The 16,013-nt window shown below is 46.0% G+C and overlaps 2 protein-coding genes across 2 annotated transcripts; one reads left to right on the top strand and one right to left on the bottom strand.

Annotated features, from left to right (window-relative positions):
- Positions 1-1,902: 1,902 nt before the first annotated feature.
- On the top strand, positions 1,903-5,723 carry LOC136485469 (uncharacterized). Its single transcript, XM_066482345.1, has 5 exons — positions 1,903-1,976; positions 2,162-2,795; positions 2,915-3,392; positions 3,530-3,611; positions 5,162-5,723. Exons 1-5 carry the CDS (start codon positions 1,944-1,946, stop codon positions 5,429-5,431), a joined length of 1,497 nt encoding a protein of 498 aa, XP_066338442.1. The 5' UTR covers positions 1,903-1,943; the 3' UTR covers positions 5,432-5,723.
- A 3,678-nt stretch (positions 5,724-9,401) lies between these two features.
- Positions 9,402-14,134, bottom strand: LOC136485468 (uncharacterized). The gene is made up of 2 exons (XM_066482344.1): positions 13,629-14,134; positions 9,402-10,357 (listed from the first exon to the last, which is right to left on the bottom strand). The coding sequence occupies exons 1-2, from the start codon at positions 13,836-13,838 to the stop codon at positions 9,959-9,961; spliced, it is 609 nt and encodes a 202-aa protein (XP_066338441.1). The 5' UTR covers positions 13,839-14,134; the 3' UTR covers positions 9,402-9,958.
- Positions 14,135-16,013: the final 1,879 nt, after the last annotated feature.

Raw genomic sequence — 16,013 nt, 5'->3', positions numbered from 1 at the left:
CATGGCGCGCCGTGCCTGCCGGCTGCCGCTGCCGGCGGTGTAGCCGATGGCACCCGGTGTGCGGCGCAGGGACGTTTGCTGTTCTCCATGCTGCAACACTATGCATGGCAGTGGCAGCCACTAGCCAGGGCCCCCCTGCGGCCCTGCCTTTTGCTGTTCTGAGAAAGATGTCAGCGTACCGTTCCCATGTGATCCTGAGCCATACCCAATCCTGGAAACAAGTAATCCCTATGTTTAGGCTGAAAATGATGCCGGTAAGAAGAATTAAAGCAATAAATGGACGGCGCCATAAGCTAACAGAGGATTGGTCCTTGTCCTGCCAATGTGCCAGTAAACCGTGGCAGCATGTGAGTTAATGACAATGCAGGGCAGCCTGCAAGGAGCAACCACATCACCAGTATGTATGTACTCAATGAATATGATGATTCAGAAAGGGCAGAAACGACCAAAGGCGAGGCACGAATGTGTGGGGGCATATAACAGAAGCTGCTGTTGCTGCTGCTGGATTGTATTTTAAACCACTTGTTGCTTCCCTCGTTGCCTCTAGCTAGATCACGAAAAAAAGCAGCTGTAAATCTCAAATCAAATGGAAATGAGGAAAGAGAAGCTTCTTGTCAGTACTACTTCAGAGTTTCAGACCCATGGTCCAATCATCCAATGTCGAGCGATGGAAATGGATTGATTTTGAGATAGTAATAATTTGTGCGTGAATGCTTCGTCATCCTGCAGGATTATGTTATGATTCCCTTTTGCAAGCAGAGTATATGCTTCAGAAAAGATGGTGCCTTTGTGGCTTTCACCCTGTTCCCTTGTTGATTTCAGCCAGCCCAAATCAGCCAACCAACAGTGTTTTTCTCTCACAATAAACCAACACCAGCCAACCCAAACCACCCCAGAAACCAACCAGCGAACAGCCCGTTTGCCAAGGAGATAAAAAGATGGCAAGTGCAGTACATAACTGTAGCGCCCAGACTCACAGACTGACATACTAGTGAATTCATGGAGGCTGCAAACGTCCTGACCTACCTAGCCACCCTATTATACCGAGATCACAGCCAGCGGTAAAACAAACAGGTGAGGTGAGCACGGGTTAAAAGTTAATGATGCGAGCAACCTGCCACAACAGCACCGGGCGGGCATGATGGCATACAGGGCTGCAGGGCCGAGTGACCAAAGGATCAAACATCAAAGCAAAACTGCTCGCTGTAACTGGCTGACGACGAGCATTCAGAATGGTCAATGGAATACATGTACTCCTGTACTACTGGACAGTCAGACATTGGACATTTCGGACATTTTTCGGCCTGTTCGCTGGTTAGTTTCTGGGCTGGTTTGGGCTGGCTGGTGTTGGTTTATTGTGAGAGAAAAATACCGTTGGCTGGCTGGTTTGGGCTGGCTGAAACCAACAAGCGAACAGGGCGTTTATATGCATGTAGGAGTAGATGACGTTTTAATTAAAATACTGAAAGTGCAGCCTCCTGATTATAGGATCATGTTTCTTTCGATGAAAAAAAAATCAGATCAGGGACCTCTTGTATGTATAGGCAGTATTTTCATAACTGGCGTGTGCAGGATTCCAGGTACTAGTGTGAGTGTCTGACAAGGTACTGTTAATGGTGACTACTCCTAATTAACTAGTGTTATGTAGCAACTAGCAAGCAGCCTGTTCGCTTGTTGGTTTCAGCCAGCCCAAACCAGCCAGCCAACAGTGTTTTCCTCTCACAATAAACCAGTACCAGCTAACCCAAACCAGCCCAGAAACCAACCAGCGAACAAGCCGAAGGTTAGAGCAGGGACCTCCTGATCGTAGTAGGCCACAAGCCCAACATAAGCTTGGCCTGTTTGCTTCGTACACACACACATCACTATTGCACTTAAGAGCTGAAGCAAGTAAAGCTCGGTCAGGGTGGAGCTCACATAAGCATAACCAAGAACACACTCCCATGGAGCTCAAGTCCTCGGCCTCAACAAGAAGAGTAAGCAAGCAACAAACACTTCCTTTCACCACTTGCTTCTGCTTTCTTCACCCAAGAAGATCAGCAACATAGCAAGCACGAAGCTGTTTCTTCCAGCAACTATCCTCATCTTCACCTCAAGAACAGTGTCATGTTCAGTTTTTTTTTTTTTAAGAACAGTGTCATGTTCCACTGATTCGTTGCAGAACTCATTCCATGGAGTAGGAGCAGCAGCAGCATCAACCGGAGGAGGAAGAAGAGGAAGTGGAAGCAGCGTGTTCGAGCCCACGTTCAGTGACCCGCTCTGCAGCCACAACCTGAAGGAGGCCTCCGAGTTCGTCAGTTCCTCCTTCCCCATGGCCACCCTCGCCAGGAGCAGCAGCAGCAGCAACGGCCACGGGCGCCATCACGAGGCCACCACCACCACCTCGTCGTCGTCGTCGTCCTCCGCGGCGGCCTCGGCTCAGAGGCGGAGGGGAGGAGAGCCGCAGCAGCAGGCCGTGGCCGTCCCGGCGACACCGGGGCGGCCGCTGCAGTTCTTCACGAGCCCTGCGCACCACCACCACAGCCAGCTCGTCGCACCCAGGAGGTCCGTGCCGTCCAAGTGGGAGGACGCCGAGAAGTGGCTGCGGCAGTCGTCGGATTCTGACCACGGCAACGGAAGCGGTAATGGCAAGGCTGCCTTTTCCAGGCAGCGGAGCAGCGGGCTCGGACACCGAGGCGGCGCCGGAGGCGACGACGAGAAGAGGGCGGCCATGACGGTGAGGAGGTCCGTGGATGCGCTCCGGGATGCCCACTCGCTCGCGCTGTACACGCCGCCGGCAGAAGTGCTCCTCAAAGGTGCCATTTTTATTTTGTAGCAGGATTTGTTGCTCTGAATTTTACAAGAAATTTTGGCATTTGAATTTGTTCGCGCACGAACGCTGAGCTTGCAAGATGCTGCTTTGTACACGTTGCAGACAAGTTCACCGACAACGAGGAGCCGTCCAAAGAGAGCTTCGTGTTCCGGAGCTCGTACTGCGAGCCGGTGCCGGTGAAGGGCTCGGCGGTGGGCGCCGACGACGACCACCAGCGGAGGGACGTTGGCACGGAGATGACGCCGCTGGGCAGCTCGTGCCACACGCCGCTCAAGAGCACGTCTCCGGTGCGGCACAACACGCCGGCGAGCCGGTCAGGGCCGCTGGTGCCGTACACCGGCGGGATGGACATCTTGGAGCTGGCGGACTGCCACCTCGCCAAGCTGGACCTGGGCGCGCGGTTCGATGCCATGCTTGTCAACTGGAGCTCCAAGGAGGAGGAGGAAGAGGAGGTGTCCAAGAGCCTCAGGCACTTCGAGGCCACCGTCGGCGCCGGAGCCGCCGGCGGGCCAGCTTGCGATAAACGCGGCGGCGGTGACTGCCGTTGGGATGACGATGACAGGGCCAAGAGCTGCATCAGGTGTGTGCAACACAGAGCACGGCACATTGCATAGTGGTGGAAGATTAGACATGAGATTCTGAATTTTTTATTGATAAGAAGAGATTGAGCGATTCAGATATGATTTTGCTCTGTTTTCTTGTGCTCCATTCGATTAGGTATCAGAGGGAAGAGGCAAAGATCCAGGCTTGGATTAACCTGGAGAGCGCCAAGGCTGAAGCACAATCAAGAAAGCTGGAGGTAACACCAAATTCAGTACCATCTTTATGCAAAATTTAATTTTACTAATTAAAAAATTCATTGGCTGCATTATTCATTAGCTGCATTATTCATTGGCTGCATTAATTTTACTAAGGGCGCGTTTAGTTCCGAAAATTTTTGGCTTTTGGCTACTGTAGCACTTTCGTTTGTATTTGGTAAAAATTATCCAATTATGGACTATTTAGGCTTAAAAGATTCGTCTCACCAATTACAGGTAAACTATGCAACTAGTTATTCTTTTTACCTACATTTAATGCTCCATGCATGTGCCGCAAGATTTGATGTGACGGGAAATCTTGAAAATTTTTGGTTTTTGGGTGGGATCTAAACAGGGCCTAATTTTACCATCAAGAAAGCTGCTGCATTATTCATTAGCTGTATTATTCATTGTCCCGTTCCTTGTCTTATAATCTGTACTTTTCAGCTTGTTTTTTCAGCCGGAACAGTGTTTTCTCTCAAAAACAAATCAGCCATAATAGTGTTTCGGCTTGTTTTTTCAGCGAACCAGGCCTTAGAAGGCTGTAGGCTGTAGGTGCAATGATATAGGTTGCCATACTAGTACTAGGAGTAGTAGTTTGAACTGTAAGGTTCAGTTTTAGGAAGGAAAGAAAGATTTAGGGCCATTTTGGAGAGCTGTCTATATAGGTTTGTTGGGAATAGCTTGTCCCAACCCAATCTGACCCTGACTATGATGACATACTGCTTGTGGAATAAGTTGAACTGCAACTTGGTCAGAGTTTTTGAAATCTTGCAGCTCCATGTCCATTTGAATCTATTGATAAATATCGTGTTCAGACTTCACACATTGCACTCTGAATCCAATATTATTGAATCCATACTGCCCAGCGTGTCAGTAGAAACAGAAGCCAGTGTTCAGAAACCATGTGTTGAAGCTCGGTATTTTCCAAGCATCAAGAAATTCCAGAATTAAAAATCACAGAAGAAGGTTGGGATTAGACCACAGCTCTGCCATTTCCTTCTTCCTTCCTGCACCTCCACAGCCTCCAACAGAGCTAAATCCACGGCGAATTCTTGTCCGCCACCTCCATGTCACCTTGCTAATCCAAGTTGCTTAGAACAGTGTGTAGCATGATTGTTCATTGCTTTCTATGCAATGCAACCCCACTCACCTTTTACCCACGCGGTTCATTGGAACTCATCAGAGTTGTTTAGCTGGTTTTGTTCTGAACTTGGACTAACCGTCCTCAGAGCCATGTGAAGAGCTTTGATCCGAGAGCGCGGAGCGATATCGTGCCCCGTTTAACCGTAGTTTAACATAGAGACATGTGCTTGGGGTTATAATGTGATGATGATCTGCCTTACTAATAATATACTAATTACCCATGCGTATGCAATGTATTACATTAGTACAGACAGGGAGTTCAAATTTTGAAAATTTTCCCTCCATGTTGCACTGCTCAAGGCAACAGTGCTGCAATGCACGACATACTGCAAGTCCAACTGGTGATCAGGTTTGGGTCAAGATCCTGACATTTTTGCAATGTGTGCCTGCCTGCTCTGATCATCAGGTGAAGATTCAGAAGATGCGGTCGAACCTGGAGGAGAAGCTGATGCGGCGGATGACGACTGTGCACCGGCGCGCCGAGGAGTGGAGCGCCACGGCGCAGGCGCAGCACCTCCAGCAGCTGCGGCGCGCGGCCGCCGACAACACCCGGCGGCTCAGGGCCACGAGCCACCACCGCCACCTGCCGGGCAGCGACGCGCCCTCCTGTGCCTGCTTCCCCTGCAGCAGCAACAACAACAACGTCGTCAGCGGCAACCTCCTTAACTATTACTAGCGCTGGTGCTGGACGTTCAGGCGAAGAACGTACTTTAACTGGGTGGGTTGCTGATGTTTTGTAGAGGGTATTTGACTGTTCCAGATGGGTGAGATCTGAGAATGGAGATTGGTGGAACTTTAAAGGTCATACGTATAACCAGATTGCTGAATGCTGATCCATAGTTGAGACTTTTAGAGACGTGTCAAGGACTCAAGGTTGATTTTTTTTCCCTGTCCCCTTTGGTTATGTCGAGTTCTGTGTGTATTCATGTCACGCCTGCAACTTCCAGACCAACATCAATAACCTTAGACAGAGCATTTAACCTTGAGGTATTCTGTGTAAATGATTTTTACTATGTGGGGCGCAGTACATTTTCCCGTACCGATGAAGCATGAGAAAGGCATGCTTAAATGAGTCATTAGAACCCGAATGTGGCGAGTTTACATGGTGGAGTATATATACAAAATATTCCTTCTTGATCTTGCCATACTCGGCAAAATATTTGCGAAAAGGCCTCTTGAAAGCTTCCACTGACGCCGATATAAGCATAGCCTTGCAAATCTGATCATTACGGAGTGGTCCAGCACGTGTACACCCGTAGACTGAGGCATGTAAAGCTGTTGGCTTTTGGGCGAACCGAGCGAGAGACATGTGCCCATACTTTCTTGTCATACTCGGCTAATCGTACTAGATAATAGATGTTCAGTTATCTGTAATGGATGTTCAGTTATCTGTTTGATCTGAATACGTATATCTGATAAATTTTGAATATGAATGTTCGCAGTCCGTTTAGCTAAAATAGATACATTTGAATCTACTTTTCATGGCCTTTTATTTATCCCGATCTATATTAGTTTTTGAAAATATAATAGAATATCTAAGTGTTATCCATATCGTGAGGAATATATACACAAAGAAACTATTTAAAAATTGTTTTATGATAACCGATGATCTTAGCTTTAGTATTGTTAATGATGTATCCATTGAAACTATTGAAAAATTATCTCTACAATAAATAATTAATGACTAATGAAAGTACTGAAAAATTATTTTATGTTGCGTGGTTCGTGTGGTGTGGCCAGTTATTTCATCAAAGAATTAGGACGCTCCTAACTCAGAATTAAGATTAAGATTAAGATTGTTTCTATACTCAATAATTAGAGCGTTAAATAATTAAGTAAAATAATGATGTGACATTATTAGAATTAACAATGAGAGAGAAGGAAATGTTTTACAGATAATGTCAGCCTCACTAGGTGTTTAATGTCCCAATTTCCAAGACTCTCATGTGTTGGAAACATTGCAAATTAAGTTTCATCCCTGTGAAACTCATTTCATCCATGAAACTTTGGTCACCTATCTCTTCATAGCATTTGATTACTAAATTGGTAGCATATTTACTGATTTGATAGCTTATTTAATGATCATAAACTATCATGAAACTCCACTAAATTAATGTCTATATAGAAACCAAGATATGAAAAGATGTGATAAGAGAAATAACAAATTTGATTTGACAAAACTTTCTTTCGAAGAAACCATCTATTTAGAATATGCTTTTCTATATGCAGTGTCTACATAAAGATGGAACAAATATTTTATCCTTGATTTTGAATATTTTTTACTGAAATTAGAATATTTGTCTTATAAAGATGGAACATTGTATCTTGGAAATATTAACAAATATCTTTTTTTGACCTAGAATATCACTCGTACTCAATAAAGAAAAAACTAAGTCTATCTCCATGAGATAAATATTTGTTAATAAAAGTTTATGTAGATATATCTATGTGGAGTCATGTTTTGAATAGTTTATTAAAAAAACAAGATGGTGCAATCCGAACTTATTAATTTAGATACATGGTTTAGCATCTGTTGCCTTTTTTAACTTTCAAAAGGCATAATATCGTACACAGCGACGAAGCCAGCGGGGGGCTACCCGTGCTCCAGCCCCCCCTACGGCCATGATTTACATGGAGCCCGGGCTTAGCCCGGGCTACCGCCACGAGGAGGAAGAAGAAGGCAAGGAGGGGCTGGAGGAAGAAGAAGAGGAAGCCAGCCCTGGCTTCGTCGATTCCTGGCTTCGTCGCTGATCGTACATGTGCTGATGTGAACAAAAATTTTATTTTTTTTATATGCGTGCTTGCACTCACGTGGAAGTGGAAGGGGGAGTGGGTGGTTGTTACAGCTTCATTTGGCGTTTTCAAAGGTATTTCAGTCCACGGAAATACGAACAAAAAAATTAGCGGCACTTACTTGTGTCCCGAGCGCTCGGCGCACAGCGCACCCGCCGGCCGGTTCAAGGCCTTTGCGTCTTTGCGAGTTTGCCTGCTCCGTGTGAACGAATCGGGTTAGAGTTAAACGCGCGCGATTAGCACCGCGACCGCAGCAGCAGCAAGCGGTAACAAAAGATGGTTACAGTAAAACCCAAGCAGAGGAAGAAGAGAGGCACAGCCGCACAGGCGAAGCTAGCTACTAGCTGCTGCTGTGGGTACTGGTTGGCTGCCTCCGACGTGGGCGACGGAGGGGACAGGTCGTCGTCGGGGCGCGAGGCCTCCTTTGACTGGGGGCACGCCCGCCGCAACCGCATGCATGCACGCGTGACGCGCCGCCGGCGGATGGGACACGGACACGGACAGAAAGCCGACTGTAGCTGTGGCTCGTGGACCCCGCACCTGCGGCCAGCGGCCTTGAAGCGCGTCGGGACAGAGCACGGCCATCTAGGACGGTAAGGTGCTGGCCGGCAGGCCCTGTAGCTGCGCCTAGCTTGTCGTCGAGCCGTGTGTCCGTCCGTCCGTCTCGGAGGAAGGGAGAGAGGGCAGGGCCCATGGGGTGAAGGTTGAATGAAGAGACGAGGTGGCGTCCGTGTCAAGATGTGCAGTGCAGTGCAGTGCACCAACCGCCACGATGCATGGAGAAAAGCGAGGCAGTGGAAGAAACGGCCAGGAGAAAGCCGGACAAGGCGGCCATGGCAATCAGGGAACGGCATGGCCACCCACGCCGTCGATGTCACTTGGCATAGCTATGTACGCTGCCGATCTGCCGACTGCCGCAGCAGGCAGAGAACACGCGGCCAAACATCACTAGAGTTACTCCAACATCACTAGAGTTGGGGCTCGGCGTTTGTGGCAGCACTGGACCAGCTCTGTGGCGAGGACAAAGTTCTCGGCGATGGATCTCCCCTTGATGAAGCTGGTCTATTCTGTGTCCACGAGCTTGGCGATCTGTAGCTACAATCTGGAGGTTAGGAGTTTGGTCAGGATCTTGACGGGGCAGTTCTGCAGCCACACCGGGCGGAACGCGGCGGGCGACGTGGTTGCCTCTGTCTTGGGGATCAAGACGATGACCGCTCTGTTGATGCGCTGCATGTCGGTGTCGCCGTGGTGGAAGGCTTGTAGGAAGAGCGTGATGTCGCCCTTGACGGTCTCCTAGGCCACCGAGTAGAAGCCTGGGCCGATGCCATCAGGGCCCAGCGCACTGTCCACCGACATGGCGCGCACCACACGGAGCGCCTCTTGCTCCGAGAACGGGGCGATGAGCGGCATCGGGTCTGCACTCTGGGCACCGGCATAGAGCTGATCGAGGTCGTAGCTCCAGGTCGTGTCCACCTCACCGCCTAAGATGTTGGTGTAGTAGGCGGTGAGCGTGGCCATCTTGTCGTCGTGGCTGATCAGCTGCACGCCGTCCACGTCCAGAGCGTGGATTGCGTTCCGACACACTCTGTAGGAGGCCCTGGCATGGAAGAATTTGGTGTTGGCGTCACCTTCCCGGAGGGCCCGAAACTTCCTCTGCTGCTTCCGGTACGCGGCCCGCTGGATGATGAGCAAGGCGAGCCAGTCACGACACAGCTTGTGCAGATGTCGTTCACCTGTGGACAGCACCCTGGACTCCTCATAGATGTCCAGGAGCAACACAATAAAGGAAGCATGTCCCAGGCAGTGAGGATGCCCCCCCTCGATCCGTCGAAGCCGGTGAGGTAGACAAATACTTCGGCTGCTATAACTAAACCGTTAAACTGTATTACTCACACTCCATTGCTATTAAAAAACTATTTACAGTGTAGGTACATACTTCTGGACATCAATGAATTGCGCTTTCATGCCCTTCATATCCTGAGCTCTGAAAGGAGGAATACTGCAACGAGTTCTATATACTTCTATCGAACTGAACCTCTGCAGATAAATCAATCCTTCACAACCTAACGTAGCGTAGTATTGACCAACATTACACATGTAGTGTCGCCCAGATTCGTCCAATGATCTGAAACAATCCCAAAAGCAACAATAACCAGGTTGTCTTGCTTTCCACTCCATGTCCACTGATCCTGCTCTCGGCCACCAGGTCTGTCTTTTCTTCTCTTTATTGATCCTCTGCATTCATTCCCAGAAATTACTGTTTTCACCTTCCCTAGTAATTCAGTAACAGAACCGCAACCATGGCATAAAACCACCGTCATCAGACCTCATGTATGTCATTATTTGATTATTCAATCTGATTCCAAATTCCATCACGTTGTCTTGACCATTGTAACGCCTTAGACAGTCGTCATCCAGAGCTGTTGCTTTCTTTCGATGACAAGCTATCAAGCACATCACTTCCTCTGTAGTTCGTCACACCAGGATCAGTGCTAAACCAGTGCTGATTGTTCACAGCACTTGATGATGTTGATGTTGTTTTGTCAGCAGCAGCGCCCCAGGCATCAAAATCTGTATTTTCCAGGAGACCCTCAGAGGCAATCCTTGCATCTCGGAATGGTCCAATGCATTTTCCCTTTGCAAACTTAATGCAAGCCTCCTTTGCTGCCTCAAGACAAGCAGCCATCTCTCGCTCTTCACATCTCTCTCTTTCTTCATAGTCAGTCGGGGCAGCTACAAATAAGCCTTTCCACCAGGGAGGCTTGCATTCGCGTGATGCGCTGATTGAGCACCCTGTTCGTGCACCAGCCTGCAAAGATGTGGATCAGCATCTTGTTATTGCATTTCAGGCGGGAAAAGGAACCTTATGAAACAGAATCTAGTACTATGTACACTACACAAATGCACGTGTCAAATGTGAATGGTATATGCAATGCAAATGAAATATGGCAAGCTCAGTCTTTCAGGTCTGCAGGAAGTAACATAACAAGAAATACAGTCTGATCTTTGGAAAGGAGCTGAAAAGATGCAGAAACAAATCGAGCAAGAACCAGCGAAAAACCCGAAATCATGGTTCAAACCAGACCAGTTCGGTGTGCATATCGGACATGTCCGATATGACATATTCCAAGCCAGCATAACTAGATTTGGGAGAAATTGAATTTACTTCTGAGATCATTTATTGACATGCATAGCTCTTAGAAAAAAGCAACAGTAAGCCATGAAATTTGACAAACTTTCCTTGCTGCTCTTCATAAGGCCACATCAAATTTGACAAACCAACTAGGTAACACGGTCATTTTTTTTAGAAAAAGGCTAAAAGATAGCTAAATCCCATACAACGAGTTCTTTTTTCTCGAACACGCAGGACAGCTGCGTATCATTATAATCATTATATTAAGAGAACATACAATGAGTTGTGACTGCAATTATGTTTCCCATGTCAGTCACAAATTCTTGGTTTAGCCTTGATGTTATATTAGATGACTATCAATACGAGAAGCGGGTTTGCCATGTGTACTGTGGAGCAGTTGTCAACCACAACAACTAAAGCTAAGTAGCCATGAGCTGGTTTGCCCTCTTTAATGTATGCAGCTGTTTTACTTACTGACTGGCAGAACTTGAGCCAGGCAACTCGGCCAGCTGCAATGACAAATAAATAAATCCCTTGCACTTCAGGTAGGAGATAACAACGGGGGGGGGGGGGGGGGGGGGGGGGGGGGGGGGGAAGGAAAATAAACTCCTCTGCCTCAGTGGTGAAACCAATGATGAATAGCATTTCAGACAAAACAGTAGTGAACATAGGTTTTCACTTAAGAAAATAATTGAGAAGATAAACTGGATAATAATAGAAAACATAACTCATCTCATTAAAAAATACAATATTTTGTGTGTGTAAAGCATGCATATATTCTAGCTAATGTTGTAAAAAAATCACAAGGGAGGCTGTTTTCCCAGAAGACAGGGCACTAGCATTTGATTAATAAGCCAACTAATCACTGTCAGATAAGAATAGATTGTGATTTGGCAGTGTGTAAAAGCATCATAGCTGAGACATGGGATAAACTGAAAACTACAATGAGAGAAAACAAAAACAATGGGGGCATGAAAGGACAAAGATCCGTCCATCAGAATAAGCTCAAGCACTCAACTGATCCATATTTACTGACTCCATAACCGGCACTCCACAAAGAAAGCATCAAAACCTTAAAAAAAAAAACAAAGGTGAAGCATAGCCTGATGTTATGGAGAACTTCAAGCCCAACCACTGAACTACAGATGCCAGGAGATGGTTTGCTCTCTTTGTTTACTGGAAATCTGGGATAAACTGAAAACCATATTGAAAGAGAAACACAAATTTCACATTGAACGAAAACAAACAGAAATAGGGCATGGAAGGACAAAAAAGCTCAAGTCCCTACCCTTCTTTTACTGATTCCATAACCAGCATTCCAGAAAGAACACATGATCACAAAGTAAGAAACCACAAGCAAAACAAACATAGTCCGATGTAATGTGGGACATTGTCAACCCCAACCACTCAACTACAGTAGCCAGGATCCGGTTTGCCCTCTTTGATGTCTAATATTATAGAGAAGGATCACTAAATCCTATACAATATGTTCTTAGTGTCAACTGTGCTTACCACTTGTCAATCACACTCTGTTTCAGCCTTGACACATAAATAATATTAGATGCAGATATCGATACAAGAAGTGGATTTGACATGTGTACTGTGGAGCAGTGTCAACCACAACAACTAAAGTTAAGTAGCCATGAGCTGGTTTGCCCTCTTTAATGTATGCAGCTGCTATACTTACTGACTGGCATACTTGAGCCAGCCAACTCGGCCAGCTGCAATGGTAAATCAAATCCTTTCCACTTTGGTAGGAGAGAACAAAAGAAAAACAAAAGAGAAGGGAGGAGGGCTCTGTCTCAATGATGAAATCAATGATCAATAGCATTTGAGACAGAGCATAAGTAAAAATAGATTTTCACTAGAAGAAGAGAACATAAGTTGCACATTCTTGGGAAGCTACATTGAAGAATAAGAGAAAACATAGCTCAGCTGATTAAAAGTTATTATTTTTTAGTGAGTAGAACCATTTATAGTGTATTATAGTTAAGGTTGTGCAAAAAATTGTAGGGGAGGCTGTTCTCCCAAAAGACAGAGCACTAGCATCCAGTTAATCACCCAACAACTAATCATTGTCAGACAAAGTCAATTGTGGTTTTGGTTTGGCTCAGTGTGTAAAAGCATGATAGTTGAGACAACTGGGATAAAGTAAAAACTACATTGAAAGAAAACAAATACAAATGGGGGCATGGAAGGACAAAAACCTGTCCACCTGAATAAGTTAAAGCACTCAACTGGTCTACATTTACTGGCTCCTATTCCACAAAGAAAGCATCACAAAGTACAAAGTATAAACGACAAGTGAAACATAGCCAAATGTTATATAGCACTGTCAACCCTGACCACTGAACTCCAGATGCCAGGAGGTGGTTTGTTCTCTTTGTCAACTGGGATAAAACTGAAAACCACATTTTGAAAGAAAACAAATATAGATGCAATACTGAAAGAGGATGAATACCAGCCTATCTGAATAAGCTTAAGTGCTCAACTAGCCTTCTTTTACTGATTCCATAACTAGCATTCAGCATTCCTCTCGCAAAGTAAAAACCATAAGCGAAACAAACATAGTCCAACGATTATGGGGCATTGTCAACCCTAACCACTGAACTCCAGTAGCCAGGAGCTGGTTTGCCCTCTTTGATATCTGCAGCTGCTAAACTTACTGCTTCGCATGACTAGCGCGAGGCACCTCGGCCAGCTGCAATAAGGAGACATGATCGGTTGACAGGCACAGGTTTCCAGCTTTAATGGCGCCATCGACACGCTCCAGACAACTGAACAATGTAAGCTACACGCTAAATCTATTTCCATCCTACTCGCAATGCTGCATTTTTAGACTATAATCATGACCTTGCATTGCTTCACGCATCAGAGTTCATTGCTTTGCCAACACAGATACGACCGAGGAGGGGAGACGGGGTAGTCAGGGGCCAGGGCAGATTACCTCGCACTGGGAGACGAGGCTGGCCTCGGCGACCTCCCAGGCGGCTCGCCAGCTGGCGGCGTCGCGGAAGGCGAGGACGACGGGGCCGTCGCCGGAGGCCGGGGAGGGGACGGGCGCGCGGAGGAGAGGGAGCGGAGGGTCGAAGCGCACCACGGTGGCCGCCGCGGAATAATCTTCCGCCGAGTCGTCGGCGCTGCCCGCGAAGGCCATCTCTAGAATCGCCGCCAGGCGTCGGCGGACGGCGGTGGCGGCGGGAGGCGTTGTGAATGCTGGGCTAGGGTTTGGCAAGTGAATTCTTGGAAGTCCCTTGGATTGGGCCTGGGAAGTGGTAAGGGTTAGCTCATTCTCTTTTGTTGGGCTCTACCGGGCCCTGCAGACTGGTTTCTCCATCTCCAATGTATTTGTTGCTCAAAAAAAATCTCCAATGTATTTCCCTAAAAAAATATTTCTTTTTATTTTAAAGACTAGTAAAAATACCCGTATATTGCTACGGGACATATAGTTTATATTTATAGTCTAGTCACTTGGACAGCATGAAGTTTAGAAGTTTGTTCAACAATCACGTTGTGCGTTCCCATTCATCTTGGAATCAAACTCTATAACATGTCTAGACACGCTCTACTCAAATTCATATAGGTAAAGAACGTTTGAAGTTTTATCCGATGATCGGGTCATGCATTTCAATTTGTCTTGCAATCAAACTCCCCACCGTGTCTTAACACAGTACTCTAACTCATAAAAGTATGGGAGAGAGAAAATGATAACAAAAACACTAATATTTACTCAAAATATTTTATAACCCTAATTTCCATTCTATATAAGTGTTGGTATAGTTAAATATCAAGTTTTTTTTGACTTACTACGAGGACTCATAAAAAACTGTAGTTCATCTTATTAAGCCCAAAAATATTTACTTGTAAATATATCGTAACCTCATTTTCAATATTATCCATGTGCTAGTCGTCGCCGTCATCATCATCATCTCATCATACTATAAAAGAGCGAATTTTTTTGAGGGTAACTCTCCCTCTATAATAACCGTTCGATCTATACGTCGTGCTATATGAGCCCTCCGTCATGTGTGATCTTACTCTTTCTCTATAACAACCGTTTGATCTACACATCGCGCAATATGAGTCATTCGTCATCCGTGATCTTACATCAATCTCAAATACGTCTCATGATATGCAAGACTTTTTGAACTGGGACTTCTATTCCAAATATACTGCTTTTTTTTTCTTTCATATTTTTTTGAGAAACTTTTTCTTTCCGTGCATATACGGTCCGCTCGGCTTCCCGTGCAAATTAAAGGCGCCTCGGACAGAATCCTTCTCCGATCGAACGTTGCCCCTCCACGTCCTTACGTTTCTCCTTTACCTTCATTTGGTTTCCGTCTAAACTTATTATTATTCGTATTTGAACCATTAAGCCTTTCATGATAAATAAACATTTTAATCACTAATTGTTGATATAAATTTAATTAGTAATAAAACTTATTATTATTGAAACCTGGATCAGCCGATGGTCTAACCATGCACTGAAATCTTAAACAGTTTGTCATCGAATCTAATCAAAATAAATGTATCAGTGTAATCATTGATAAATAATAATGAGGGCTGCCATGTGAAAATTAAGAGAGGTCTACTCCGTCGGTCCTATAAAAAAAATCGCTATGAGACTCGTGTTGGTCAAATTTTTTTAGGTTTAACTAGATCAAGCTTGCAGTAGAACCAGTGCTCAAGCCACTCCGTGGGCCACTTGTTCTTCTGAGCTTGCACATGCAGACCAGCACTGTTCGGATAACAAAACGTATACACACCAAACTGACACAAAGAAGTCACCCCTTCAACAGTAACCCAACGCGGTTGAGTGTGCACACGGTGAGTAAGAACAAAAGCGTCCAAGTCCACCTCAACCCTTTGAGACTTGCAAGCTATGCTTGCGAGCCCACGCAAAAACAGAAAGCTTCGTGAAGCTGATGAAACCTCAAGCCAAACTTCTTCAACACCCCCAACACAAAAGAAATCATGGGAAACCTCAACCCAGCCAAAAAAATACTCCCGAAACACCACAACTTCATCATCACGCGGCGCAGGCATAGTGTCACCTTCAGGAGGCCTCTCATCACCCTCGAAAAACCAACGAAGCTTTGCGTAAACCTCCAAATCATCCTTCGTCACCTTGCTCGGTCTAAAGTCAAAAGAAATATATAGCTTCGGCGGAAGCAGCAGCACCACCAGCAGTCTCTGAACCCTCGACGAGCTTTGCAGTATGCTTGACACGAGCCATCTCTCTGCAAAAGAAAAAAGTCAAAAGCAATTCAGGAAAAAATACAAAAGATAAACACACCAAAAGAATCAGGAAATCAACCAAACCTCCGCTAGA

The sequence above is a fragment of the Miscanthus floridulus genome, chromosome 10, assembly GCF_019320115.1.
Source record: "Miscanthus floridulus cultivar M001 chromosome 10, ASM1932011v1, whole genome shotgun sequence".
Taxonomy (NCBI): domain Eukaryota; kingdom Viridiplantae; phylum Streptophyta; class Magnoliopsida; order Poales; family Poaceae; genus Miscanthus; species Miscanthus floridulus.
This window is presented reverse-complemented; position numbering and strand designations above follow the sequence as displayed.

What these genes read in the sequence shown, in the direction of transcription:
- LOC136485469 (XM_066482345.1), top strand. Translation starts at nt 1,944, where the DNA reads ATGGAGCTCAAGTCCTCGGCCTCAACAAGAAGA. An exon ending in CCTCGGCCTCAACAAGAAGA is followed by an intron (nt 1,977 to 2,161) that starts GTAAGCAAGCAA and finishes GATTCGTTGCAG; the next exon opens with AACTCATTCCATGGAGTAGG. An exon ending in GGCAGAAGTGCTCCTCAAAG is followed by an intron (nt 2,796 to 2,914) that starts GTGCCATTTTTA and finishes TACACGTTGCAG; the next exon opens with ACAAGTTCACCGACAACGAG.
- LOC136485468 (XM_066482344.1), bottom strand. Translation starts at nt 13,838, where the DNA reads ATGGCCTTCGCGGGCAGCGCCGACGACTCGGCGGAAGATTATTCCGCG. An exon ending in GCCTCGTCTCCCAGTGCGAG is followed by an intron (nt 10,358 to 13,628) that starts GTAATCTGCCCT and finishes ACATCTTTGCAG; the next exon opens with GCTGGTGCACGAACAGGGTG.